The sequence below is a fragment of the Pseudorca crassidens genome, chromosome 15, assembly GCF_039906515.1.
Source record: "Pseudorca crassidens isolate mPseCra1 chromosome 15, mPseCra1.hap1, whole genome shotgun sequence".
Taxonomy (NCBI): domain Eukaryota; kingdom Metazoa; phylum Chordata; class Mammalia; order Artiodactyla; family Delphinidae; genus Pseudorca; species Pseudorca crassidens.
The window spans coordinates 36,367,107-36,393,368 of record NC_090310.1 but is presented as its reverse complement, the minus strand read 5'-3'; the positions used below and the strand labels follow the sequence as shown (position 1 = coordinate 36,393,368).

Genomic DNA, 26,262 nt, shown 5'->3' with positions numbered 1-26,262 from the left:
CTGCACAGCGGCCGGTGGTGTTTCCGAGCCGGGCGACAGGACTGTCTGGGGCGAGGCCAGTCGTCAGGCTCGTGAGGCCGCTTTCTCCAACGTTTGTGCGGGTGGCGCCCAGGGCCGCGCGGCGGGAGCCCGCTCGGACACTGCCCGCAGGTACAGTGCTCACGGGCGCGCCCGGGCGGTCGTGTTCACTTTCCCGCCTCCGCCGGCGTTTCCTTTACTGGCTGATGTTACTGCGGGAGAAACGGGCGGTCCAGCCTCAGTCAGATCAGCTTCCTCTGATGCAAAAGCCTGGGAAGTGTCCCCAGCGCCTCAGAGCCGTCGGGAGCCGGCCGTTTGTGAACACCGTGGCTTCCTGGGCAGAATTTCGGTGCCCTTTCCGCTGGATCAACTCAGGGAAAGTGAGCCTCACGAGGCTCTCCTCAGCCTCGCTTAGAGGTCTAAATGAGCCCTGGAGAAATGTAGCGGCTGAATGTAATCATGACCAACTAACATGCTGTCCTTTTTCTTCCAATTGACATTTGGATAAACATTTTGTGAACAAGGATCAGCTGTAATTTTTCCTAGGTCAAGTAACGAGAAATTAAAAATACAGGTATAGGACTTACCTCGTGGCGCAGTGGTTGGGAATCAGCCTGCCAGTGCAGGGGACACAGTTCTAGCCCTCGTTCAGGAGGATCCCACGTGCGGCGGAGCAGCTAAGCCCGTGGGCCACAAATGCTGAGCCTGCGCTCTGGGGCCCGCGAGCCACAGCTACTGAAGCCGGAGCGCCTAGAGCCTATGCTCCTCAATGCGGCGTGGCCCCAGTCGTTGCAACTAGAGAAAGCCCACGCGCAGCAGCGAAGACCCAACACAGCCATACGTACATACATACATACATAAGTGAATTTGGAAAGGAAAGGAAAAATACACAGGTATACATCTTCTTCATGGTGCTCTTTATATGTCTTGCAAAGAAATGCCAAGACAAATGTAGAGCAACTAGTTATTTAATTGGGGGTTGCTTTTGAGAAGAATAAGGCTCCATTTTTCTGATTTACTTTTCTTCTACTCTGGTCTCATTGTTTCAGCTCTCCTGCCAGTTTTCATACAATGGAAAGGAGCATCTCAAATGTTCCAGGAAGTGAAGGCTTCCATCTTCCCAAAAGGATAAAGGTCATAGAAGTTGTACCCTCTTACTGAAGACAGACTAGGACGATATGTTGAAATTTAAGAGAAACTCAGAATATTCTCCTGATCTTTCCTTTACACGGAGAGGATGGCATAGGAAGTGCATCAGTTAAATCTTTGGATAATCCCCAAACTCCTTGGAGCCAGTGGGTACTAGTTTTTTCACCCACCAACTTTTCCTGATTTTTTTTTTTTTAAAGGCAAAGTGATTTATTGGCATTTGTCTTTAATAAGCTGTGCTGTATTCAGCTGAATAATAGAAAGAAAATGAGAGAAACAAGGGCCTGGCAGTTGATTTGGGTTTTTTTGGCAGTTGATTTTTAAAGTTCATGTTTCTCTCATAATAAGTAACAAGTAGTAAAGATCATGTGACTTTCTTACTGACATGCACTTTTTTCTGCCCTCAATGCCTTAGGAAGAAGATCGTTTTATTGATTTTGTTCCAGACCAGACTGGGCCTCAGTTTTCAGAGGTAGTGCTGGAGGTGTGTCCAATACAGGAGCAGAATTGTTCCTCAAGAAGAATGATGACCATAGATCTGAAGGTGGCTGAGTACTTGAACCCTCAGATCAGGACTCTGTGGGAGACCAAGGGACCTGTGACAGGGAGCTCCAGTCAGCATAAGAAATATGCCCCCCAAACGGACAGTCCCAGTCCTGAGAGGTCTCACCAGCACTTCCGGAGCTTCCTCTATCATGAAGCAGCTGGACCCCGGGAGGCTGTTGACCAGCTTCTGGAATTATGCCGTCAGTGGTTGAGGCCAGAGATTCATTCAAAAGAGCAGATCTTGGAACTTGTGGTGCTAGAGCAGTTCCTGTCCATTCTGCCCAGGGACACCCAGACCTGCATAAAGAAGCACCATCTACAGAGCATTGAGGAGGCTGTGGTCCTGGTAGAACACTTGCAGAGGGAATCTGGTCAAACGAGGAATGGGGTGAGAAGAAAGATTCCTGTTGTATACAGTGAAACAGGGTGATGGTGGATGTATTGGGGCAATTAATTGAGAAATAAAGTGAAATAGGTAACTTCTGTTGTCCCTTTAGGACATGTAAAGCAGAATGTGAAAGCACAGATCCACAGCCATAGTCAGTGCATATGATTCAGAGATCCTGAGAGAGGCTTCCCTGGCCTTAGGGAGAGAGTTGCTTTTTGCCCTCTTTGGAGCCAGGGTGTGTTGAGGGTAATGAGTCTAGTCTGGCTTGGCGAAGGAGATGGGCCTCAAGTTCTTAGAAACAAACAAAAGGCAATAAGGAGTTGGAGAGGAAGGGACAGATCCAGAAAAGGAGGAATTCCTAGAGACCAAAGAAGAGTGAAGATAGGAAAGAAGGAGAAATCAAACAACTAGAGGAAGACTGCCCAGGAAGAGAAAAAGTAGAAAGAAAACAGGGAAAGAAAGATTTGGAAATCCCAACAGAGTAGCTGAGAGAAGAAAGAGCGTGAGGGATAGTGTCCTCTGTACCGTAGACAAGGGCCTCCACTGCCTTCCCTCAGTGGTTGTTCCTTGGCTGTGCTGTGAGCGGGGATCCAGGGCATGCCCTTGGGCAGGTGGCAGCATACCAGCTAGCTTCACAGGCCTACTGAGAATACCGGGAGGGCACACGTTTTGTGTCAAAATTACTTGAGGATAGGTTGGAGCCCTGACCCTCTTTTTTTTTTTAATTTACTTTTGGCAGCATCGGGTCTTCGTTGCTGTGTGTGGGCTTTCTCTAGTTGTGGTGAGCGGGAGCTACTCTTTGTTGCGGTGCGCGGGCTTCTCATTGCGGTGGCGTCTCTTGTTGCGGAGCACGGGCTTTAGGTGCACGGGCTTCAGTAGTTGTGGCTCTTGGGCTCTAGAACCCAGGCTCAGTAGTTGTGGCACACAGGCTTTGTTGCTGTCTGGCATGTGGGATCTTCCTGGACCAGGGCTCAAATCCATGTCCCCTGCATTGGCAGGCGGATTCTTAACCACTGCGCCATCAGGGAAGCTCAGAGCCCTGGCTCTTTCCTCCCACATTTTTCTCCGTTTCATCCCAATCTTCTGTGAGACTCTTCCCTGGTGGCCATGTGGAAAATCTGGTTGACAGGACAACTTTTAAATTCAATTCCTTAATCTTTTGAGAGAATTAGAGGACAGAAAACCACTAAGGCAAGAATCTAAGTTGGGGGAGAAAGTCTGTCAAGGCAGCATGAGAACAGGTGGCCTGTGCAGCCCTGTTAGTGGTCTGAGCTGGGCTGGATGCAGAGGGTGGGGGCTGCTGTCTTGGAGGGCTGACAGTAACCACACCCTTTTTCCTCTTCTGCCAATATTCTTATATTTTGTGTATAGTTCTTGTGGAAAACTGGTGGTCTCGTATCTCTTTTAAGTCTTTGTGACATTTTCTTTAGTGTCTCCTTCTTCCCACAGTTTGCACTCTGCTTTTTCCTCCCTCTCCCACCAACTGCCAAACGAAAAGTAAGTTCCATGGTAACAAGGATGGGCATTATTTCTAGGTTGCAGACCATGAGCTGGGAAAGGAGGCAGTGCTCTTGGGAGAAACAGCAGAGGTCCCAGGCTTCAAGCTGAAGCCAGCAGAGGCCGAGCAAGTGGGCATGTCCCAGGATGAAGAATTTTGGAATACACACCAGAGTCTACAAGAGCTGCTGATCAGGAATACCCACAAAGAAACTGAGCCCGTATGTGAGAGGGGTAAGGAGCTTCATGTTACTTTCCTTCTCTTGGGAGCTGCGATAGTAATTTAAGCCAGAACACGTGAGCACTTTCTGGTTACCCTGCCCTGTGGATCTACTAATGTAGCCACGTTAGCAATTAGAATGCCCCCCAGGTTATGGTAGAGCAGACCAGTTGTGGTTGAAGGTGGGGGTTGGCCTAAGATACAGAAATCTCCAAACCACAGAACCCTGTTAATAACACTGGGAACTCAGTTTTTTACACTTGATCTTAGCCAAAAGGCTGAGAAGCGATTGGAACTCAGTTTTTTAGAAAAGTGGAGAGGGTTGGGCCCACCTTGTCCTCATAAAATACAGAAGGAATTGGAATCAGAAATCGGTTGTCAGTGGCGGAATGTGAAGAAAATTGTGTACCAGGAAAGAAATGATAAATGATTAAAATCTCCTACTGTATACTGGAGTCCCTGAGTATGTCATTTTCAAATATGTTTAAGCTTTGTCTAACTCTGAACAATTTGTGTCATGAGAGGAAAATAAAAAGGGTTTTTCCTTTTGTTAATTTTGCTTATGAAAACTGGCGAATCTGTTTAGAGGCTGGTAGATATTTGGTTCTCATTAACAAGGAGAAGGCCATTTCTGGGCACCATACACTTTTAAAGGTGTCTCATCAATACTGAAAAACTCAAGGTCTTCTGTATTTTAGAAATGAGCCTAGGATATTCAGAAACAGAAGCGAGAGAGATTTCCTGTGGCTCTCCTTCACTCACAGCGGTGTCTGCTCACCGGATCCTAGCCTTTCCTGAGCAGACAAACACCAAAGACTGGACAGTGGCACCTGAGCTCATCTTGTCTGAGTCCCAGGTGAGCTGTGCTTTCCAGCTTCTTAGGGCTGCCTTTCCCTGCTGCCCTTGACCCACACTCCCCAGCAGGTGTTCAGAGCTGTTAGTCCAGATGTTCCCCACGATTTTGGGCACTTGTTAGTTGATCCCTTGCCTCCTTCCTTTCTGCCTTCTCACTTTTTAAAAATCAAATGCTGTTAGTTCCTTTTGTGACTGGCTTACCATGCAGTTGATGGCTCAGAAGGTTGGGCTGCTTTTGAAGTGGCAGGTACTGAGCTAAAGCCCATTTTCTTCTCTAGAGCTTGTTGACCTTTGAAGAAGTGGCCATGTATTTTTCCCAAGAAGAATGGGAGTTACTGGATCCTACTCAGAAGGCCCTCTACAATGATGTAATGCAAGAAAACTATGAGACTGTCATCTCTCTAGGTAAAGATTCTCCCCTTCCCTTTGCATAGGAGTGGAGTAATTTGTCCTGTTGTTGGCGTACTGAGAATGCACCCCTGTGAGAGAGTCTCTGTTCTAGTAGCTGACTGGTTCTCAACTAGGTGGTGTGGGCAGGGAAAAGGTATATCCAGAACACCAGGGAGCTTTTTCCCAGTGCACATGATCATTCCTTATCCTAAATCTTGATCCTTCCTGCCTTCTTTCCCTCCAAATTGCTCTTCTCTTAACTTTCCCATCTCCACAAAGGACACCACGATTCACCCAATATTTTAGCCCAGAAAACTTGGTCATCCTTTACACCGATCTTAATCAAACCCCAGTAGTATTACTGCATCACTAGTCCTCTTGGCTCCACCTTCACCGTGTAGCCTGAGTCCAACCAAGTCTCAGCCTGCTGTGCTTTTAGCATCGTGATGTAAGCTAGCGGCATCTCTAACAAGGTCCACCTCAGTACTTTCTATCTGGCACCCCCCGCCACCATTCCTCCCCTCCCGCAGGCTGTTTTCCACACAGCACAGCCAGAATCTTTTAAAAACTGGATCATATCAGGACACTTCTCTGCATCAAAACCTTACTGTGACTTTTCACACATTCAGAATGAATCCAAACTCCTTGTAGAGGCACCCAGGACCCCCCAAATTCTGGCCCCTCCTCACCTTCCTGCCCTCATCTCCTGCCATTCCTGCCCTGCTCAGTCCTCTTTAGCCACACTGGTCTTCTTGCTGTTTCTTTTTTTTTAATATATAAATTTATTTATTTGTTTGTTTTTGGCTGTGTTGGGTCTTCATTGCTGCATGCGGGCTTTCTCTAGTTGCTGCGAGTGGGGGCTGCTCTTCACTGCAGTGCGTGGGCTTCTCATTGCTGTGGCTTCTCGTTGCAGAGCCCAGGCTCTAGGCCCGCGGGCTTCAGTAGTTGTGGTGCATGGGCTCAGTAGTTGTGGCTCGCGGGCTCTAGAGCGCAGGCTCAGTAGTTGTGGTGCGTGGGCTTAGTTGCTCCATGGCATGTCGGATCTTCCTGTAACAGGACTCAAACCCGTCTCCCCTGCATTGGCAGGTGGATTCTTAACCACTGCGCTGCCAGGGAAACCCTTCTTGCTGTTTCTTGAACTCACCAAGCTCATTTCTTCCTTTGCATTTCCTTTACTTGGCACACTGGACTCAGTACTACATTTTCCAACACCTCTAATTTTTGTCCAACTCAGGAGAATTCATGTCATGTAAGGAAAAAAACAAGACTTCCTTTTATTGACTTCACTCATGAAAACTGAAGAGAGTCAACTGGGAAACCCATCTTAGGGGCGAGTAGATGCTTGATTCTTGTTTAAAATGAGATAGCCACTTCTAGGTACCACATAACACTTGTAAAGTGTTCCATTTCTACTGAAAGATCAGGATCTTCTATATTTCAGAACTGAGCCTAGGATGTTCAAAGACAGAAGGGAGAGAAATTTCCTCTCACTCTTCTACAGCGGTGCCTGCTCACCAGATCCTAGCCTTTCCTGAGCAGACAAATGCCAAAGACTGGACAGTGGCACCTGAGCTCGTCTTGCCTGAGTCCCAGGTGAGCTGTGCTTTCCAGCTTCTTAGGGCTACCTCTCCCTGCTGCCCTTAACCCACACTGCCCAGCAGGTGCACAGAGGTGTTAACCCACATGATCCCCCTCAGGAACTGGGCACCTCCCAGGCTATTTGCTGATCCCTTGCCTACTTCCTTTCTGCCTTCCCACTTAAAAAAAATTCATGTGCTGTTAGTTCCTTTAGTGACTGGCTTACCATGCAGTTGATGGCTCAGAAGGTTGGGCTACTTCTGTAGTGGCAAGTCCTGAGCTAAAGCCCATTCTCTTCTTTAGAGCTTGTTGACATTTGAAGAAGTGGCCATGTATTTTTCCAAGGAAGAATGGGAGTTACTGGATCCCACTCAGAAGGCCCTCTACAATGATGTAATGCAAGAAAACTATGAGACTGTCATCTCTCTAGGTAAAGATTCTCCCCTTCCGTTAGCATAGGAGTGGACTAATCTATCCTGTTGTTGGCATACTGAGAATGCACCCCTGTGAGAGAGTCTCTGTTCTAGTAGCTGACTGGTTCTCAACTAGATGGTGTAGGCAGGGAAAAGATCACCAGGGAGCTTTTTCCAAGTACACATTCCTTACACTATTTGGAATTCTTGATCTCCTCTTCCCTCCAAACTTGCCCTTACATCTTGCCCTTATCATCTCCGTAAAAGGAATACCCACTCATCCACTTGCTCAGAGCAAGAAACATCCAGTCATCCTTTACCTTGATCTTGCCATAATACCCCACTAAGTCTAATACATCACTCTTGGCTCCACCTTCACAGTGTAGCCTGAATCTGATCTTGTCTCAGCTTATTGTGTTAGCATCCTGGTCTCAGCCAGCAACATCTCTATCAAGGTCCACCTCAATACTTTCTAACTGGCACCGACTGCCACCACTCCTGCCCTCTCAGTCTGTTTTCTACATGGCAGCCAGAGTCTTTTAAAAACCTGATCAGATCGTGACATTTTCTGCTTCAAAACCTTGCAATAACTTCTCGTAAGGTTCAGAATAAATCCAAATTCCTTACCAAGGCTCTCAGGACCCTCCAAAATCTGGCCCCTCCTCACCAGCCTGCTGTCATGTCCTGCTACTCGTGCCCTTGCTCTGGCCTCTTTGTTCATACTGCTCATCTTGCTGTTTCATGGACTTGATGTGCTCATTTCTTTCCCCTTCCCTCTGCCTGGCCCACGTTTCTGCCACATGGTAAAATTCTTATTTTAGGGTTCTGCTCAGATATCACTTTCTAAAAGAGGCTTTTCATACAGCCTTATCTAAAATATCTTCACAGAAGCAGAATCTTAAATGTTCTCTTACCCTGCTTTAGTTTTCTTCAAAACATTTATCACTTCCTGACATTTTATTTGCTTGTTTATTAATGTTAGATTGTCTCACTCTGCACTAGAAGATAAGCTCTGTGAGATCAGGGGGCTTGGCTTATTCACCACTGTATCCTTAGCACATAGAGGGTGTCTGGTGCACCATAGCCACTCAGCACATATGTATTGAATGACTGAGTGATGAATACTTTCCATACTTGGCAATATGATTTAGAGAAAGTCCACTAAGAAATTCTGGTCTGTTTCCTCCACCTGGATGTGAACCAGTGAGCTATGGGAATGGTAGAAATCTTTCCTGATCCAGTGTCTAGTACCTGAGATCTAAATTGAAAGTTGCTATAGTATAACAGGAATCACTTGTGTTTATGATACCCAGCCCACTGACCTTCACATTGACTCCCCTAGACCTGGCCTTATCCAGTATGAGTCTTCCTAAAGACTTAATAGGACCAGGTATATTTCCTACAGCCTCTGCAGTTTGGTCCTACCTTAGTAGAATATGGGGTATTCTTGGTAGCAGAAGATGGGGATCATGCACCGGATTCCCATGCCTTATATCCTTTTCATTGGTCCAGCTTAGGTTTATTTCTCACTCTCTACTTTGCATATCCACCCACAAATGAAGTATGTTATGAACCTGATACCAGATATGAGTCTATCCATTTAACCATCTGGTGTTGCAAACTGTTAAAGTATCCTTTGCTCTTCCTGAAATAGTCTGGAATTAGTGGACTATTGTTGTTACCAATCCTTGACCTCAGTTTTTTCCATTTCACAGCATTATTTGTGCTCCCCAAACCTAAAGTGATCTCCTGTCTAGAGCAGGGGGAAGAGCCGTGGGTTCAAAGATCCCTGGAGTTCAAGGACAATTCTGGAGAGCTGCCTACAGGTAAGTACACCATGGGAAGAAAGGAAATGTGCCTTAATAGGAACTTTTACAAGGGCTTAACATTTTAGACTTCTGCTTATCTGTTTTTTTTTAAAATTAGTGTTCATCCAGTTTTTCTCTTCATTACTGTGGCTTTCTTGCTCTGTCATATAGTTAGCTGTTTCTTATGTTTATTCCAGCAGGGCTAAAGCTCAAAAATGACACTGAAAATCTTCAGCCTCTATGTCTTTCTGACTTAGAAATACAAGTACCAGTAGATATAGCATCAAAAAAGGCCAGATTGAAAGTCCCCCAGAAAACAATGGGCAAAGAAAATCATGGTGATATGCATAGGGTGGGGAAATGGCACCGAGATTTTCCAGTGAAGAAAAAAAAGAAACTTTCAACCTGGAAACAAGAGCTGCTGAAACTTATGGATCTTCACAAAAAAGAACGTGCAGGAGAGAAGCCTTTTAAATGCCAGGAATGTGGGAAAAGCTTCAGAGTTAGCTCTGACCTTATTAAGCACCAAAGAATTCACACTGAAGAGAAACCATATAAATGTCAGCAGTGTGATAAGAGGTTTAGGTGGAGTTCAGATCTTAATAAGCACTTAACGACACACCAAGGAATAAAACCATATAAATGCTCATGGTGTGGGAAAAGCTTCAGTCAAAATACAAATCTACACACACACCAAAGAACTCACACTGGAGAGAAGCCCTTTACATGTCATGAATGTGGAAAAAAATTCAGTCAAAATTCCCACCTTATTAAACACTGGAGAACTCACACAGGTGAGCAGCCTTATACCTGTAGCACATGCAGGAGAAACTTCAGCAGACGCTCAAGCCTTCTTAGACACCAGAAACTCCACCAGTAAAGGGAAGCTTGTTCAGTGTCCTCAGTCTGAAGAAATTCACCAAGTGGAGCTGGACCTTAAAGTTATGAAAAGTACAAAATTATGAAGCATGAAGAATTTTTCATCAGTGGAATTTTTCATCAGGAAACTTTGGGAAATAAACATGTTTCACAGAAGGAATCAAGGTTGAGTCTGCAGGGAATGTGTTAGTAGTTGTACTACTTGCTGTTTTTACTAAAACTTTCAGGGATTTCCTTAGCAGGAGAGGTGTTCTAAGAACCTTCAGAGTAAAGGGAAAAGCTGTTTTGGGACTGTATTTGGCAGAATAGCAAATGCACCTTCAAATAGTGGATGCAGCCATGAATTCTTCTGTGGTCACAGAGGTGAATATTGTTGGTTTGCATTGATTTCCCCAGCCACTCTTAAACATACATGTTAGAAACATTTGTAGCATGGTCTTCCAAAACAGAAAGCAATAATATGATGTTTAATTGCATAGCATTGTCTTCCAGGTTTACCAATTTCAGTAATCTCATGGGCAGAAATGAATTCTAATGTAAAATTTTTGAAGAACCAAATTGGATTTTCTTAACTGTCCCATCATCGGGTACTGTTCACAAATTTGGACATTGTTTGAGTTCCTTTTTTAACTTTTTAGCAAATTCAGCTCTGGAATACTATTAGTACAGTTTTTACTGTGATGAAATCATATTTACTTCACCAATAGGGAATCTGCCCAGGTGAACTAATCACTATTGTATGCCTCTCTGGTGGTGGATGGAAAAGGGAGAACACCTCTAAGAAGGAGATAATATGGAAACGGGTTGGAATCTTTAGCCATGTAAAGAAGAATTTTCTCGAGTAAAAGAAACTAGACTGTTTACTTACGTCACAATATCAATAGGATAAAACAGCCATAAAAATGAGCACTTTTCCAAGGTCTAAATGGAAATTAATGGCAATTCAGGATCACCTTCTCAGGTTTTTATCTGTTTGCATTTTAACTTGGCTTTTGTATGTCATTAAGAACAAGGAGGGCTTCCCTGGTGGCGCAGTGGATGAGAGTCTGCCTGCCGATGCAGGGGGACACGGGTTCGTGCTCCGGTCCGGGAAGATCCCACATGCCGCAGAGCGGCTGGGCCCGTGAGCCATGGCCGCTGAGCCTGCGTGTCCGTGTCCGGAGCTCCGCAACGGGAGAGGCCACAACAGTGAGAGGCCCGCATACCGCAAAACAAACAAACAAAAAAAGAACAAGGAGAGGGTTATATTTGTCTGGGAACTGGAGTGTTTACTGCACCAGGATCCTATGAGTCACAGGGCATGTTACTCTGGGAATCCAGTGAGCAGGAGACCAGTTCCCAAAAGCAAAGATTTGGGAGAGGATGCTGAGTGGTAGACAAGGACAGACAAATACACATGTATGTTGGTTGACTTACATTGTAACTGTTAAACAGGAAGGGTCATCCTTCTGTTTTCTCCATCGTATCATGTAACAGCCTTAGTGTACACATTTGATAGATTGCAGAAAATCTCTGTAGGCTGTGGATTTTCTTGTAGCTCCACCTTTTATCTACAACAGTGATGCAGATGTGTTCCTGATAGAGCATCTAGGTGTAATCAGGAAAGGAGTTAAACAAGGAAATAAGAGATCCAGAGGCTTGTTAAGACCCCATAGCTAGTGGGTCTGTTGGCTGTCACTTAGCTGCATCAGTCAGGCCTGAGGGCAGGATTAGCAGGACTGATCTGTATGTTGTTCCTGCCCAGCCAGCCTGGATGACATTGTATTGTGTCTATTTCTATTGCTAGCTTGTAAAACATTCCTGTTTCTTGATTGGTTACTAAAACACTCTTAAATCTCCAGTTTCCATATGAAATAGAGATAACACTCAACTCAGAGTTTTTCTGGGGATTAGAGGGGTTGATGAAGGAAAAGCACCTATCGGCCTGGGAAATAGCAGGGTCTCAGTCAGTGTGCGTGTCCTTCCCTTTCCCCTGGTCCCCAGTGGTATGTTGGGTGGACTGACTACATTAAAGGAGCAGATGCATTTGTGGCTGTTGCAGCTCCTTCCAGGAGCTGAGCACTCGTGGTGGTGGTTTGCTCGGTTGATTTGGTCCTTGGCTTCAGTGCTTTATGGTGTAAGTCACCTGAGGTTTTGGTCTGCCGCTTTCAGCAGGATTTCATTTTCTTCTCTTAAGATAACTGTACCAGTATACCAGTGTGCTTATTTTTTAAGCTCGGCCAGCTCTGCAGCTCTGGTCTGCATAGATCTTACCCAACAGTCTCAGCCTTACACCCCTGGGACTCTGTTTCTTCTCCCAAGTTATACATACGGATTTCTTGCTGACATTACATTCATTCATTCAATTTAATGAGGGCCTATTATGTACCCAGGTAGTCTTCTAAACTAAGGATATAGTAGTGGACAAGGAGACAAAATGCATATCCTCATGGAGCTTGTATCCTAGTGAACAGTAAGAAGGGAGTGGTTAGACATTTTTCTCCTTGCAGTTACACAGGATCCTGAGATAGTTTTGAGCAGTAGGTTGTCTGCAGAACTCTCACTTCTCAGCTTAAGCATTTATTTTTTGGTGCAGGACTCTCTAATGCTGTCTTTTCCTGCCTCAGTCATATAAGCACATACAGAGAGAGGGGTCACAAGTCAGAACAGTCTGGAATGCCGAGCCCCCCACATTGTGGAGGGGTATCTGTTCTAGAGAGTCTCCCAGACCTATAATGGACTCTGTAGGAATAAGAAGTCAACTTTTGTTGCGTTAAATCACTGGGATGTTGGTGCTGTGTGTTTCTGCAGCATAACGTGGCCTGTCTTGTTGGAAATGCTAGAACAGATCCAGCACTTGCTGGATGACATATGTAACCCAGCAGATGTTGACAGTCTTCTTGAAATAGGAGAGATGTGAACCTTAGGATGAAACTAACACCATAGAAGGCAGAGCAGAATGATAAATACTCAGGTTTTAGAGACACCACTGAGCGGTAGGATCAAGAATCACCTGACACCTAGAATTGCCCAGGACTTTTTAGCGACACAAATCTATATGTTTCCTCTTATTGTTTAAACCAGAGTGATTGGGGTTTCTGTTCATTGTAACAGAAATCATTCTAATACATAGAACAATAACTGATTTAAGATAATATATGTAGGAGAGAAACAATGTTCTTATATATGCCTATTTAAAAGCTTTCATTATGGGGCTTCCCTGGTTGCGCAGTGGTTAAGAATCCACCTGCCAACGCAGGGGACACGGGTTCAAGCCCTGGTTGGGGAAAATCCCACATGCTGTGGAGCATCTAAGCCTGAGCGCCACAACTACTGAAGCCAGCGTGCGTAGAGCCCATGCTCCGCAACAAGAGAAGCTACCGCAATGACAAGCTTGCGCACTACAACAAAGAGTCGCCCCCACTCGCCGCAGCTAGAGAAAGCCTGCGAGCAACAATGCAGCCAAAAATTAATGAATTAATTAGTTAAAAAAAACTCATTACAGAAATTATCAACATATTTAAAATAAAGTAAAATGACAAGCCCCTATATAGGCTTTAACAATTTTGCTAACTTTTGTCATTTATCCCCTCCAGTTTTTTTTTTTTTTGCATCTATTGAGTTGATCATATGGTTTCTATTCATCAATTTGATAATATGGTGTATCGCATTGATTGATTTGCATACATTGAAGAATCCTTGCATCCCTGGGATAAATCCCACTTGATCATGGTGTATGATCCTTTCAATGTGTTGTTGGATTCTGTTTGCTAGTATTTTGTTGAGGATTTTTGCACCTATATTCATCAGTGATATTGGTTTGTAATTTTCTTTTTTTTGTAGTATTTTTGTCTGGTTTTGGTATCAGGGTGATGGTGACTTCATAGAATGAGTTTGGGAGTGTTCCTCTGCAATTTTTTGGAGGAGTTGAGAAGGATGGGTGTTAGCTCTTCTCTAAATGTTTGATAGAATTCACCTGTGAAGCCATCTGGTCCTGGACTTTTGTGTGTTGGAAGATTTTTAATCACAGTTTCAATTTCATTACTTGTGATTGGTCTGTTCATAGTTTCTATTTGTTCCTGGTTCAGTCGTGGAAGGTTATACCTTTCTAAGAATTTGTCCATTTTTTCTAGGTTGTCCATTTTATTGGCATAGAGTTGCTTGTAGTAGTCTCTTAGGATGTTTTGTATTTCTGTGTCTGTTGTAACTTCTCCTTTTTCATTTCTAATTTTATTGATTTGAGTCCTCTCCCTCTTTTTCTTGATGAGTCTGGCTAATGGTTTATCAAGTTTGTTTATCTTCTCAAAGAACCAGCTTTTAGTTTTATTGATCTTTGCTATTGTTTTCTTTGTTTCTATTTCATTTATTTCTGCTCTGATCTTTATGATTTCTTTCCTTCTGCTAACTTTGGGTTTTGTTTGTTCTTCTTTCTCTTGTTCCTTTAGGTGTAAGTTTAGATTGTTTATTTGAGATTTTTCTTGTTTCTTGAAGTAGGCTTGTATAGCTATAAACTTCCCTCTTAGAACTGCTTATGCTGCATCCCATAGGTTTGGGATCGTCGTGTTTTCATTGTCATTTGTCTCTAGGTATTTTTCGATTTCCTCTTTAATTTCTTCAGTGATCTCTTGGTTGTTTAGTAACATATTGTTTAGCCTCCATGTGTTTGTTTGTATTTTTTACGTTTTTTTCCCTGTAATTGATTTCTAATCTCATAGCATAGTGGTCAGAAAAGATGGCTTGATATGATTTCAATTTTCTTAAATTTACTGAGGCTTGATTTATGACCCAAGATGTGATCTATCCTGGAGAATGTTCCGTGTGCACTTGAGAAGAAAGTGTAATCTGCTGTTTTTGGATGGAATGTCCTATAAATATCAATTAAATCTATGTGGTCTATTGTGTCATTTAAAGCTTCTTTTCCATATTTATTTTCATTTTGGATGATCTGTCCATTGGTGTAAGTGAGGTGTTAAAGTCCTCCACTATTATTGTGTTACTGTCGATTTCCTCTTTTATAGCTGTTAGTAGTTGCCTTATGTATTGAGGTGCTCCTATGTTGGGTGCATATATATTTATAATTGTTTTATCTTCTTCTTGGATTGATGTCTTGATCATTATGTAGTGTCCTTCCTTGTCTCTTGTAACATTCTTTATTTTAAAGTCTATTTTATCTGATATGAGTATTGCTACTCCAGCTTTCTTTTGATTTCCATTTGGAATATCATGGAATATCTTTTTCCATCCCCTCACTTTCAGTCTGTATGTGCCCCTAGGTCTGAAGTGGGTCGCTTGTAGACAGCATATATATGGCTCTTGATTTTGTATGCGTTCAGCAAGCCTGTGTCTTTTGGTTGGAGCATTTAATCCATACATGTTTAAGGTAATTATCAATATGTATGTTACTATGACCATTTTCTTAATTGTTTTGGGTTTGTTTTTGTAGGTCCTTTTCTTCTCTTGTGTTTCCCACTTAGAAAAGTTCCTTTAACATTTGTTATAGAGCTGGTTTAGTAGTGCTGAATTCTCTTAGCTTTTGCTTGTCTCTAAAGGTTTTGATTTCTCCATCGAATCTGAATGAGATCCTTGCCAGGTAGAGTAATCTTGGTTGTAGGTTTTTCCCTTTCATCACTTTAAGTATATCATGCTACTGCCTTCTGGCTTGTAGAGTTTCTGCTGAGAAATCAGCTGTTAACCTTATGGGAGTTCCCTTGTATGTTGTCATTTTTCCCTTGCTGCTTTCAATAATTTTTCTGTGTCTTTAATTTTTGCCAGTTTGATTACTATGTGTCTCAGCATGTTTCCCCTTGGATTTATCCTGTATGGGACTCTCTGCGCTTCCTGGACTTGAGTGGCTATTTCCTTTCCCATGTTAGGGAAGTTTTCGACTATAATCTCTTCAAATATTTTCTCAGGTCCTTTCTCTCTCTCTTCTCCTTCTGGGACTCCTATAATGTGAGTGCTTCTGCGTTTAATGTTGTCCCAGAGGTCTCTTAGGCTGTCTTCATTTCTTTTCATTCTTTTTTCTTTATTCTGTTCTGCAGCAGTGAATTCCACCATTCTGTCTTCCAGGTCACTTATCCGTTCTTCTGCCTCAGTTATTCTGCTATTGATTCCTTCTAGTGTAGTTTTCATTTCAGTTATTGTATTGTTCATCTCTGTTTGTTTGTTCTTTAATTCTTCTAGGTCTTTGTTAAACATTTCTTGCATCTTCTCGATCTTTGCCTCCATTCTTTTTCCGAGGTCCTGGATCATCTTTACTATCATTATTCTGAATTCTTTTTCTGGAATGTTGCCTATCTCCACTTCATTTAGTTGTTTTTCTGGGGTTTTATCTTGTTCCTTCATCTGGTACATAGCCCTCTGCCTTTTCATCTTGTCTGTCTTTCTGAATGTGGTTTTTGTTCCACAGGCTGCAGGATTGTACTTCCTCTTGCTTCTGCTGTCTGCCCTCTGGTGGATGAGTCTATCTAAGAGGCTTGCATAAGTTTCCTGATGGGAGGGACTCCAGTTTTTTGTTTTTTATTTTGCTTGGAGAGAGTGAGTTGGTTGTTTTGGAATATTTAAAGCCAATCTCAGACATTATGACATTTCATGCATAAATAGTTTCATTATAAGAGATAAACAATTCTTGACAGTCTCTGCCCTAAATCATATTTGAGAACGAATTCTCAAAGAAGAATTCTCCCTCTTATGGAGGCCTTCTCTCCACAAGAGGCAAGCTTAATAGAGAACATGGGAGCTTCCTTTCCCTCCCTCAGAGGGCAACCAGAACTTGACCAACAACTTCTCAAGGTGACCTTGTAAGAGGACCCTCTTGGTCTCCCCACTGGGGTATTCATTTATGAGAACAACAGGCAACCCAAATACTTCATAATGAGGGTGGTCCAGAAGGAATACTAGATCCCTGTAATGATCAGACCAACTTATTAGTAAGCTGAAACTACATGATCAACTGCTAACTTTTAACAAGCATCAGAGTGATTCATGCATTAAGAGTTCAGTGGTAGTAGTTAATTGTTGGTTTTCTGGAAGCCACTGAAGAACAAAATAATAATAGTAAGTACTCTCTAACATGTTCATATAGGACATTTCCCCAGGAGCTCAAAGTGCCCTCATTTACCTACTTTCATTGGTTTTCATCTTTATTTTTCTTGAAATACTTGAATACTAATATACTTGAATACTAAATACTACTTGAATACTAAAAAATTAGAATTTATTGTAATTCACTTCCCTCTAAGCATTCCTGCTTGATCATATTTTTTTCTTAGTATTACCCATCACATTTACCTACCCATCACATTTAACTAACTGCTAAGATGAAAAATGAAGCAGAAATTTAATACTCCTTTTCTATTTCCTTCCTCATTTGGTGCCATACTTCCTCTTCCTGAGGAATTTTCTCTTCTTTTTTTTGGTTGGTGTCCACCCCTTACCTTGATCCTCTTCTGGTGTTTTCTAAGGTAATTATTTTGTGCTTCAATACCCAGTGCTCTAATAGTCTAGAAGTGTGGTATAACCTGCTTTGAAAGATCCCTTTATGGCCAATTTAACTTACCATACTTTATCATTTATAAATATCGACTTAATCAACAAAGTGTATTTGCAACCAGTATTCTTGGTGCCATAAACTAGTGTTTATCACCTGCAGTTCCCAAATTGACACATTAACCTGCTGCCAAAAACTGGTTCCATCTTTATCTCTACCTGTGGATGTTTGCTTCCTAAAACTTTCGGAGAGATATGCACTGGGAATGTTCATTTTTTCATTCAACATTGGGCAAATGTTTATTGGGCACTTTCTATGTGCCAGGCATTCTTTTATGTGCTGAGATTTTCACTTAGCCTTTTTGCTTCTAAAGAATGCTGGGGTTAGAAGGAGGAGGAACCTTCCCTCATGGTCCAATGGTTAAGACGCCACGCTTCCACTGAAGGAGGGCACAGGGTTCCATCCCTGGTCGGGCATTCCCGCAAACTGTGCAACACATCCAAACATAAATAAATAAATAAAGCTGGACTGAGGATGAAGTGGGCATTCTCTAGGCTCCTGTACATCATTTAAACAATTTGTATATTTTTGTTATTCATTTGTTTAGCAGTTTGGCTTTCCATGGTCAGTTTCCCACTCCATCTTATCTTTTTTTTATATATATAAATTTATTTTATTTTATTTTATCTTATTTTTGGCTGCACTGGGTCTTCGTTGCTGCACACAGGCTTCCTCTGGTGTGGTGAGCGGGGGCTACTCTTCACTGCTGTGCACGGACTTCTCATTGGGGTGGCTTCTCTTATTGCGGAGCACAGGCTCTAGGCGCGCGGGCTTCAGTAGTTGTGGCATGTGGGCTCAGTAGTTGTGGTTTGCAGGCTCTACAGCGCAGGCTCAGTAGTTGTGGCGCACGGGCGTAGGTGCTCTGCAGCATGTGGGATCTTCCCAGACCAGAGTTTGAACCCATGTCCTCTGAATTGGCAGGCGGATTCTTAATCACTGCGTCCCCAGGTAAGTCCTAGATACATTCTCAGTAAGATATTGAGACAAAGCAAACTCCTATGAAAATTTAGGCACTTTAGTATATAAGCAATTATATCCTATTTGCCAAAAGAGTTTTGTTTGTTTGTTTGTTGTTTTGGCTGTGTCACATGACATGTGGGATCTTAGTTCCCTGAACAGGGATCAAACCTGTGCCTCCTGCAGTGTACGCGTGGAGTCGACCACTGGACCACCATGGAAGTTCCAAAAGGTTTTTTTTTTTTTTTTTTTTGGCTGCCTTGGGTATTCGTTGCTGTGCGTGGGCTTTCTCTAGGTGCAGTGAGCGAGGGGCTACTCTTCATTGCAGTGTACAGGTTTCTCATTGTGATGGCTTCTCTTGTTGCAGAGCATGGGCTCTAGGCGCATGGACTTCAGTAGTTGCAGCACGTGGGCTCTAGAGCTCAGGCTCAGTAGTTTTGAAACACGGGCTTCGTTGTTCCACAGCATGTGGGATCTTCCTGGACCAGGGCTCGACCCCATGTCCTCTGCATTGGCAGGCAGTTTCTTAACCACTGCGCCACCAGGGAAGACCCAGCGTTTTTTTTTTTAAGCCTGTTATCAAATTTTTATAACCATCAACCCCCAAACAATCAGCAACTTCATTTCAGCATTACTTGGGGACTTCCCTGGTGGCGCAGTGGTTAAGAATCCACCTGCCAATGCAGGGGACATGGGTTGGATCCGTGGTCCGGGAAGATCCCACATGCCATGGATCAACTAAGCCCATGTGCCACGGCTACTGAGCCTGTGCTCTAGAGCCCGCGAGCCACAACTACTGAGCCCACATGCCACAACTACTGAAGCCTGCGTGCCTATAGCCCGTGCTCCGCAACAAGAGAAGCCTCTGCAATGATAAGCCTGTGAGCTGCAACGAAGAGTAGCCCCCGTTCGCTGCAACTAGCAATAGCCCGTGCACAACGAAGACCCAACACAGCCAAAAATTAAAAAAAAAAAAAAACTATTAAAAAAAAATTTTTTTAAAGAAGTATTACTTAACACTACATGAAAGATACTCAATAGTAGAGAATTTAATATTGAAGGATTTGAATAGACATTTCTCCCAATAAGATATACAAATGGCCAGTCAGCATATAAAAAGGCAATCAACATCATTAGCCATCACAGAAATTCAAATCAAAACCACATTGAGGGAAATGCTCCAAGCAAAAGACACAAGCTTGCTGCATGGATACAAAAACAAGACCCATATATATGCTATCTACAAGAGACCCACTTTAGACCTAGGGATACATACAGACTGAAAGTGAGGGGATGGAAAAAGATATTCCATGCAAATGGAAATCTAAAGAAAGCTGGAGTCACAATACTGATATCAGGTAAAATAAACTTTAAAATAAGAATGTTACAAGAGACAAGGAAGGACACTACATAATGATCAAGACATCAATCCAAGAAGATACAAAAATTATATATGCCCCCAACATAGGAGCACCTCAATACATAAGGCAAATGCTTACAGCTATAAAAGAGGAAATCTACAGTAACACAATAATAGTGGAGGACTTTAACACCTCATATACACCAATGGACAGATCATCCAGCCAGAAAATTAATAAGGAAACAAGCTTTAAATGACACAATAGACCAGATAGATTTAATTGATATTTATAGGACATTCCATCCGAAAACAGCAATTACACTTTCTTAAGTACACACAGAACATTTTCCAGGATAGATCACATCTTGGGTCACAAATCAAACCTCAGTAAATTTAAGAAAATTGAAATCATATCAAGCAACTTTTCTAACCACAATGCTATGAGATTAGAAATCATTTACAGGGGAAAAAACATATAAAACACAAACACGTGGAGGCTAAACAATATGTTACTAAATAACCAAGAGATCACTGAAGAAATCAAAGAGGAAATCAAAAAATACCTAGAGACAAATGACAATGAAAACACGACGATCCCAAACCTATGGGATGCAGCAAAAGCAGTTCTAAGAGGGAAGTTTATAGCAATACAATCTCCTACTTTAAGAAACATGAAGAATCTCAAACAGTCTAACCGTACACCTAAAGGAACTAGACAAAGAAAAACAAACAAAACCCAAAGTTAGTAGAAGGAAAGAAAGATCAGAGCAGAAATAAATGAAATAGAAACAAAGAAAACAATAGCAAAGATCAATAAAACTAAAAGCTGGTTCCCTGGTGGTCCAGTGGTTAGGATTCTGTGCTCTCACTGCCGAGGGCCTGGGTTTGATCCCTGGTTGGGAAACTAAGATCCTACAAGCCACCAAGAAAACAAAACAAAAAATCAACCAAACAAAGCACATTGAGATACCATTTATCTCCCCTAGCATGGCTATAATAAAAAAGATAATAACACGTGTTATCAAGGATGTGGAGAAATTAGAACCATCATACACTGCTGATGGGAATTTAAATTGTTCAGTCACTGTAGAATACACTCTGTCAGTAACTGCAAAATTTAAACATTACCATTTGGCCCAACAATTCCACTGCTAAGTATATACCCAAGAGAATAGAAATCTTGTGTCCACAAAAAACCTTACATATGAATGTACATAGCAGGCTTATTCACAATAGCCCCAAAGTAGAAAGAACCCAGATGTCCATCAACTGTTATATGGATGAATAAAAAGTGGTATATCCATACAATGGAATATTATTAGCTATAACAAATGAAATTCTGATATATGCTACAACATGGATGAATGTTGAAACATGCTAAGTGAAAGGAGTTAGACATAAAAGTCACATGTTGTATGAAATATCCAGAACAGACAAATCTATAGAGACAAAGTGGATTAGTGTTTTCCGGGACTGGAAGCGTCAGGGGGTGGAGGTTGACTGTTAAAGATACAGAGTTTCTTTTGGGGTGATGAAAATGTTCTGGAATTATATACTGATGATGATATGTAAATATACTAATAAACCACTGAATTAAACACTTTAAAAAGGTGAGTTTTATTATATGTGTCTTATATTGCAATTTAAAAATTGGCAGGGACCTAAGCAGGTATTTTATTGTGGTTTTTTGTTTTGTTTGTTTGTTTTTTTTTTGTTTTCTATTGTGGTTTTGATTTGCATTTCCCCAATTACAAGTAGGCTTCCAGGGACTTCCATGGTGACACAGTCATTAAGAACCCGCCAATGCAGGGGACACGGGTTCCAACCTTGGTCGGGGAAGATCCCACATGCCGCAGAGTAACGAAGCCCGTGCACCGCAACTACTGAGCCTGTGCTCTAGAGCCTGCGAGCCACAACTACTGAGCCCACGTGACACAACTACCAAAGCCTACGCGCCTAGAACCCATGCTCCACAAAAATAGAAGCCACCGCAATGAGAAGCCCGTGCACGGGAACGAAGAGTAACCCCTGCTTGCTGCAACTAGAGAAAGCCCGCGGGCGGCAACGAAGACTCAGTGCAGCCAAAAATAAAATATAAATAGATAATAAAATTAAGAAAAAAAAACAAGTAGGCTTGCAGGTAACTAATAGTAGCAGGTGGGACAGGGAAGAAGACTGTGGACAAGAAAAAATGAAAGATTACATAAAAGCTTTGAGAAGGAGTAAACTAATTTAGGAAGACTTTTGTGGAGGCAGGGGTTAGGTGGCAGAGTGGAGAACCAGTAATACAGGAAAAAAAATGTATAAAGATAGGAAAGGCTCGAGAAAAACTTAGTATTGGGGTTCCAGCTCTGGGTAAGTTGTAATAAGCATGCTTCACCTTTTCTCTCACATAGAAAACAAGTCTAAAACCTGGATAGAATGCATGGAGCAGCTATTTGAGAACTTCAAAGCGTCAATAGCAGCAGGTGATTTGGAGAACAACAGTAGAATTCAAAGTACCACTGAACTGATGCTGAGTTTATATAGGATTTTTAAAAAATTAATTTTTGTCTGCATTGGGCCTTTGTTGCTGCACGCGGGCTTTTCTCTAGTTGCGTCGAACGGGGGCTACTCTTTTTTGTAGTGTGTGGGCTTCTCATTGCAGTGACTTCTGTTGCGGAGTACAGGCTCTAGGTGCGCAGGCTTCAGTAGTTGTGGCACACGGGCTTAGTAGTTGTGGCTCGCATAATGGTGAGTTTACAAGTTATATTCTCTGATATTCCTTTACCAACTTAGCACAACTAGAAACCTGGAAGTGAGCACTGTAGCGAAGATGGAGACAAAGTACAACATTTATTTATGACAAAAATTCTAAGAAAACTAGGAGTAGAATGGAACTTCTTCAACCGGTAAAAGAGCACCTGTTCTTTTAAGTTAATTTATTTATTTTTATTTTGGTTGCACTGTGTGGCTTGTGGGATCTCAGTTCCCTGACCAGGTATTGAACCCAGGCCACGGCAGTGAAAACACCAAATCCTAATCACTAGTTCACCAGGGAACTCCGAAAGAGTATCTATATTTTAAAAACCTATAGTCCATATCACATTTAATTGCAAAGACTGAATGCTTTCCCTCTGAGATAAGGAACAAAACAAGAATACCCACTTCTGCCACTCCTGTTTAGCATTGTACTGTAAGGCTTGGCTAGTCCAATAATGAAAGAAAAGGAAATACAAAACATCCAGATTTGAAAGGAAAAACAAAACTGTCTACTCAGATGACATGATTTTTATTGTGGAAAATCCTAAGATGCTACCAAAGTTTCTAGAATAAGTAAATTTAGTAAGATCACAGGATACAAAGTAAGCAAATAAAACAAATTCCATTTCTATACACTGGAAACAATATAATTTACAATAGCTTCAAAAAATGAAATATTTAGTTATAAATCTAACAAAACATGTACAGGATATGTATGCTGAGAACTATAAACCACTGGTGAAATAAGTCCTAAGTAAATGGGAAGACATACCATGTTCATAGTTTGGAAAGACTCAACATAGTAAAGATATCAATTCCCCAGACTGATCAATAGATTTAATGCAATGTGGAAAGATAAACGAATTCAAAGAGCCTAAATAGTTTTGAAAAATAAGAAAAAAATTTGAAGGAATTACAACACTTGATTATAAGACTTTCTCTAAAGCTACATTAATCAAAAGAGTGTGGTCTTGGGGACTTCCCTGGTGTTCTAGTGGCTAAGACTCCACGCTCCCAATGCAGGGGGCCTGGGTTCGATCCCTGGTCAGGAAACTATATCCTGCATGCCTCAGTGAGGATCACATGGCAACGAAAGTCCTGTGTGCCACAACTAAGACCCTGTGCAACCAAATAAATAAATAAATATTTTTTTCAAAAAAAGAGTGTGGTCTTGATAAAAGGATAGACCCACAGATCAATGGCATAGAATAAAAAGTCCAGAAGTAGACCACATAAATACAGCAAGTTAATTTTCATATGCAATTTTTTTTTTTTTTTTTTTTTGGCTGCACTGCCCTGCTTGCAGGATCGTAGTTCCCCAAGCATGCATTGAACCTGGGCCCCGGCAGTGAAAGCACAGAGTCCTAACCATTGGACCACCAGGGAATTCCCATCATATGCAATTTATAAACAATTATATAAAATAAAATTACATAAAATAAAATTAACCATTTTAAAGTGAACAATTGAGTAACACTGAGTACATTCACAATGTTGTACACGTCTATCTAGTTCCAAAATATTTTCATCACACCCCTCCCGATAAACCCCATATCCATTAGGCAGTTACTCCCCATTTCCATTTCCCCACAGTGCCTGGAAAATTACAAACCTGCTTTTTGCCCCTCTGGATTTATCTATTCTGAATATTTAATATAAATGGTATCATACATTTATTATTGGGCCTGAATTTCTTTCACTAGCATAATGCTTTTGAAGTTCATTCACATTATAGCATGTATCAATCAGCACTTCATTCCTTTTTTGGCTGAATAATATTCAATAGTATTGATTTATTACAATTTGTTTATCCATTCATCTGTTGATAGACATCTAAGTTGTTTGTAGTTTTTGGGTATTGTGATAGTTCCTCTGTAAACATACATGTACAAGTATTTTCTGGGGTACCTGTTTCCAGCTCTATTGTGTTTATACCCAGAAGTGGAACTGTAGGGTCATGTGGTAATCCTATGTTTAATTTTTGAGGAACAGTCAAACCTTTCTATAGTTGCTGAACTGTTTTACATTCCCACCAGCCTTGTACAGGGTATCCAATAACTCTACATCCTTGACAACACTTGCTATTTTCTGTTTTATTATTATTATTTTTGCCATCTAAATGAGTGTGAAGTGGTATTTTATTGTGGTTTTGATTAGCATTTTCCCAGTGACTAATGATGTTGAGCATCTTTTCAGATTCTTCTTGGCCATTTCTCTTCTTTGGAGAAATGCCTATTCAAGTCTTTTGGCCATTTCAAAATTGGGTTGTTTGTCTTTTTGATTTTGAGTTGTAGGAATTCTTTATATATTCTGGATATTAAACCCTTATCCTATGTATGATTTGTAAGTATTCTCCACCCTTTTACACATTTTCTTTTCACTTTTCTGATAATGTCCTTTGATACACAAAATGTTTACATTTTGGTGATGTCCAATTTATCTATTTTTTTCTTTTGTTGATTTTTGCTTTTGGTGTCATATATAAAAAGCCATTATCGGACTTCTCTGGTGGTGCAGTGGTTAAGAATCTGTCTGCCAATGCCAGGGACATGCGTTCAAGCCCCAGTCTGGGAAGATCCCACATGCCACGGAGCAACTAAGCCCGTGCGCCACAACTACTTAGCCTGTGCTCTAGAGCCCGCAAGCCACAACTGTTGAGCCCACGTACCACAACTACTGAAGCCCACGTTCCTAGAGCCCGTGCTCCGCAACAAGAGAAGCCACTACAATGAGAAGCCCGTGCACCGCAACGAAGAGTGGCCCCCACTCACCACAACTAGAGAAAGCCTGTGCACAGCAGTGAAGACCCAACACAGCCAAAATTAAAATAATAAATTTTAAAAAAGACATTATCAAATCCAATTTCATTAAGATTTTCTCATATATTTTCTTTGGAAATTTTATAGTTTTAGCTCTTATATTTAGGTCCTGGATCCATTTTCATGATATATTTTTTGGCCTTGCCACACAGCATGTGGGATCTTAGTTCCCCAAACAGGGATTGAACCCGTGCCCCGTGCAGTGGAAGCACAGAGCCTTTACCCACTGAACCTCCAAAGAAGTCTCTCATGAATTTTTGTGTTTGGCGTGAGGTAGGGGTCCAACTTTTTTCTTTTGCATATGGCTATCCACTTGTGCCAGCACCATTTGTTGAGACTATTCTTTCCTGCTTGGAATGTTCTTGTAGCCCATATTGAAAATTGTTTGGCCATAGATATATTGGTTTATTTTTGGAGTTTTAATTCTATTCTGTTTGTCTGTATATCTGTCCTTATGTCAGTGCCACATTATTTTTATTACTATAGATTTGTATTATTTTTTGTAATTGGGTAGTGTTTCTCCTCAAACTTTGTTCTCTTTTTCAAGACTGTTTTGGTTAATCAACGTCCCTTGCAATCCCATATTAATTTATATTGTAAAAGATTATTGAAATTTTGATATGGATTGCATTGAATCTGTAGATCACTTTGGGAGAATTGCAATATTAACAATGTTAAGTCTTCCAATCCTTGAACACGAGGTGTCTTTCCTTTTATATATGTCTTCTTTAATTTATTTTAACAATGTTTTATAGTTTTCAACGTACAAATCTTTCATTCCCTTGGTTAAATTTGTACCCAGGTACTTTATTCTTTTGGATGCTGTTGTAAATGGAATATTTTTCTTTATTTCTCTTTCATATTATTCATTGCTGCTGTACAGAAACACAACTGATTTTCTATATTGATCTTGTCCTGCAACTTACTGAATTTGTTTATTATCTTTTGTAGTTTTTATATGAATTGTTTTTTGTTTTGTTTTGTTTTTTTGCCCCACAGCGCAGCATGCAGGATCTTAGTTCCCCCACCAGGGATCACACCCCGACCCTTGACAGTGAGAGTGTGGAGACCTAACCAGTGCATTGCCAGGGAAGTGCCTGGGGTTTTCTATATGT

At 41.6% G+C, this 26,262-nt stretch overlaps 1 protein-coding gene across 5 annotated transcripts; it reads left to right on the top strand.

Moving 5' to 3' along the window:
- The first annotated feature begins 158 nt into the window (after positions 1-158).
- LOC137207228 (zinc finger protein 75D-like) lies at positions 159-25,313 on the top strand. Of its 5 annotated transcripts, none has more exons than XM_067706838.1 (10): positions 159-911; positions 1,068-1,152; positions 1,583-2,101; positions 3,637-3,832; positions 4,517-4,674; positions 4,952-5,078; positions 6,505-6,656; positions 6,945-7,071; positions 8,770-8,880; positions 21,342-25,313. In XM_067706838.1, the coding sequence occupies exons 2-10, from the start codon at positions 1,090-1,092 to the stop codon at positions 21,365-21,367; spliced, it is 1,479 nt and encodes a 492-aa protein (XP_067562939.1). In that variant the 5' UTR covers positions 159-911; positions 1,068-1,089; the 3' UTR covers positions 21,368-25,313. The 5 variants fall into 5 exon arrangements, with proteins under 5 accessions (XP_067562939.1, XP_067562937.1, XP_067562941.1 ...); XM_067706836.1 differs by lacking the exon at positions 21,342-25,313 and adding an exon at positions 9,060-21,195; XM_067706840.1 differs by lacking the exon at positions 21,342-25,313 and adding an exon at positions 9,063-9,223 and having other exon boundaries at positions 8,817-8,880.
- Positions 25,314-26,262: the final 949 nt, after the last annotated feature.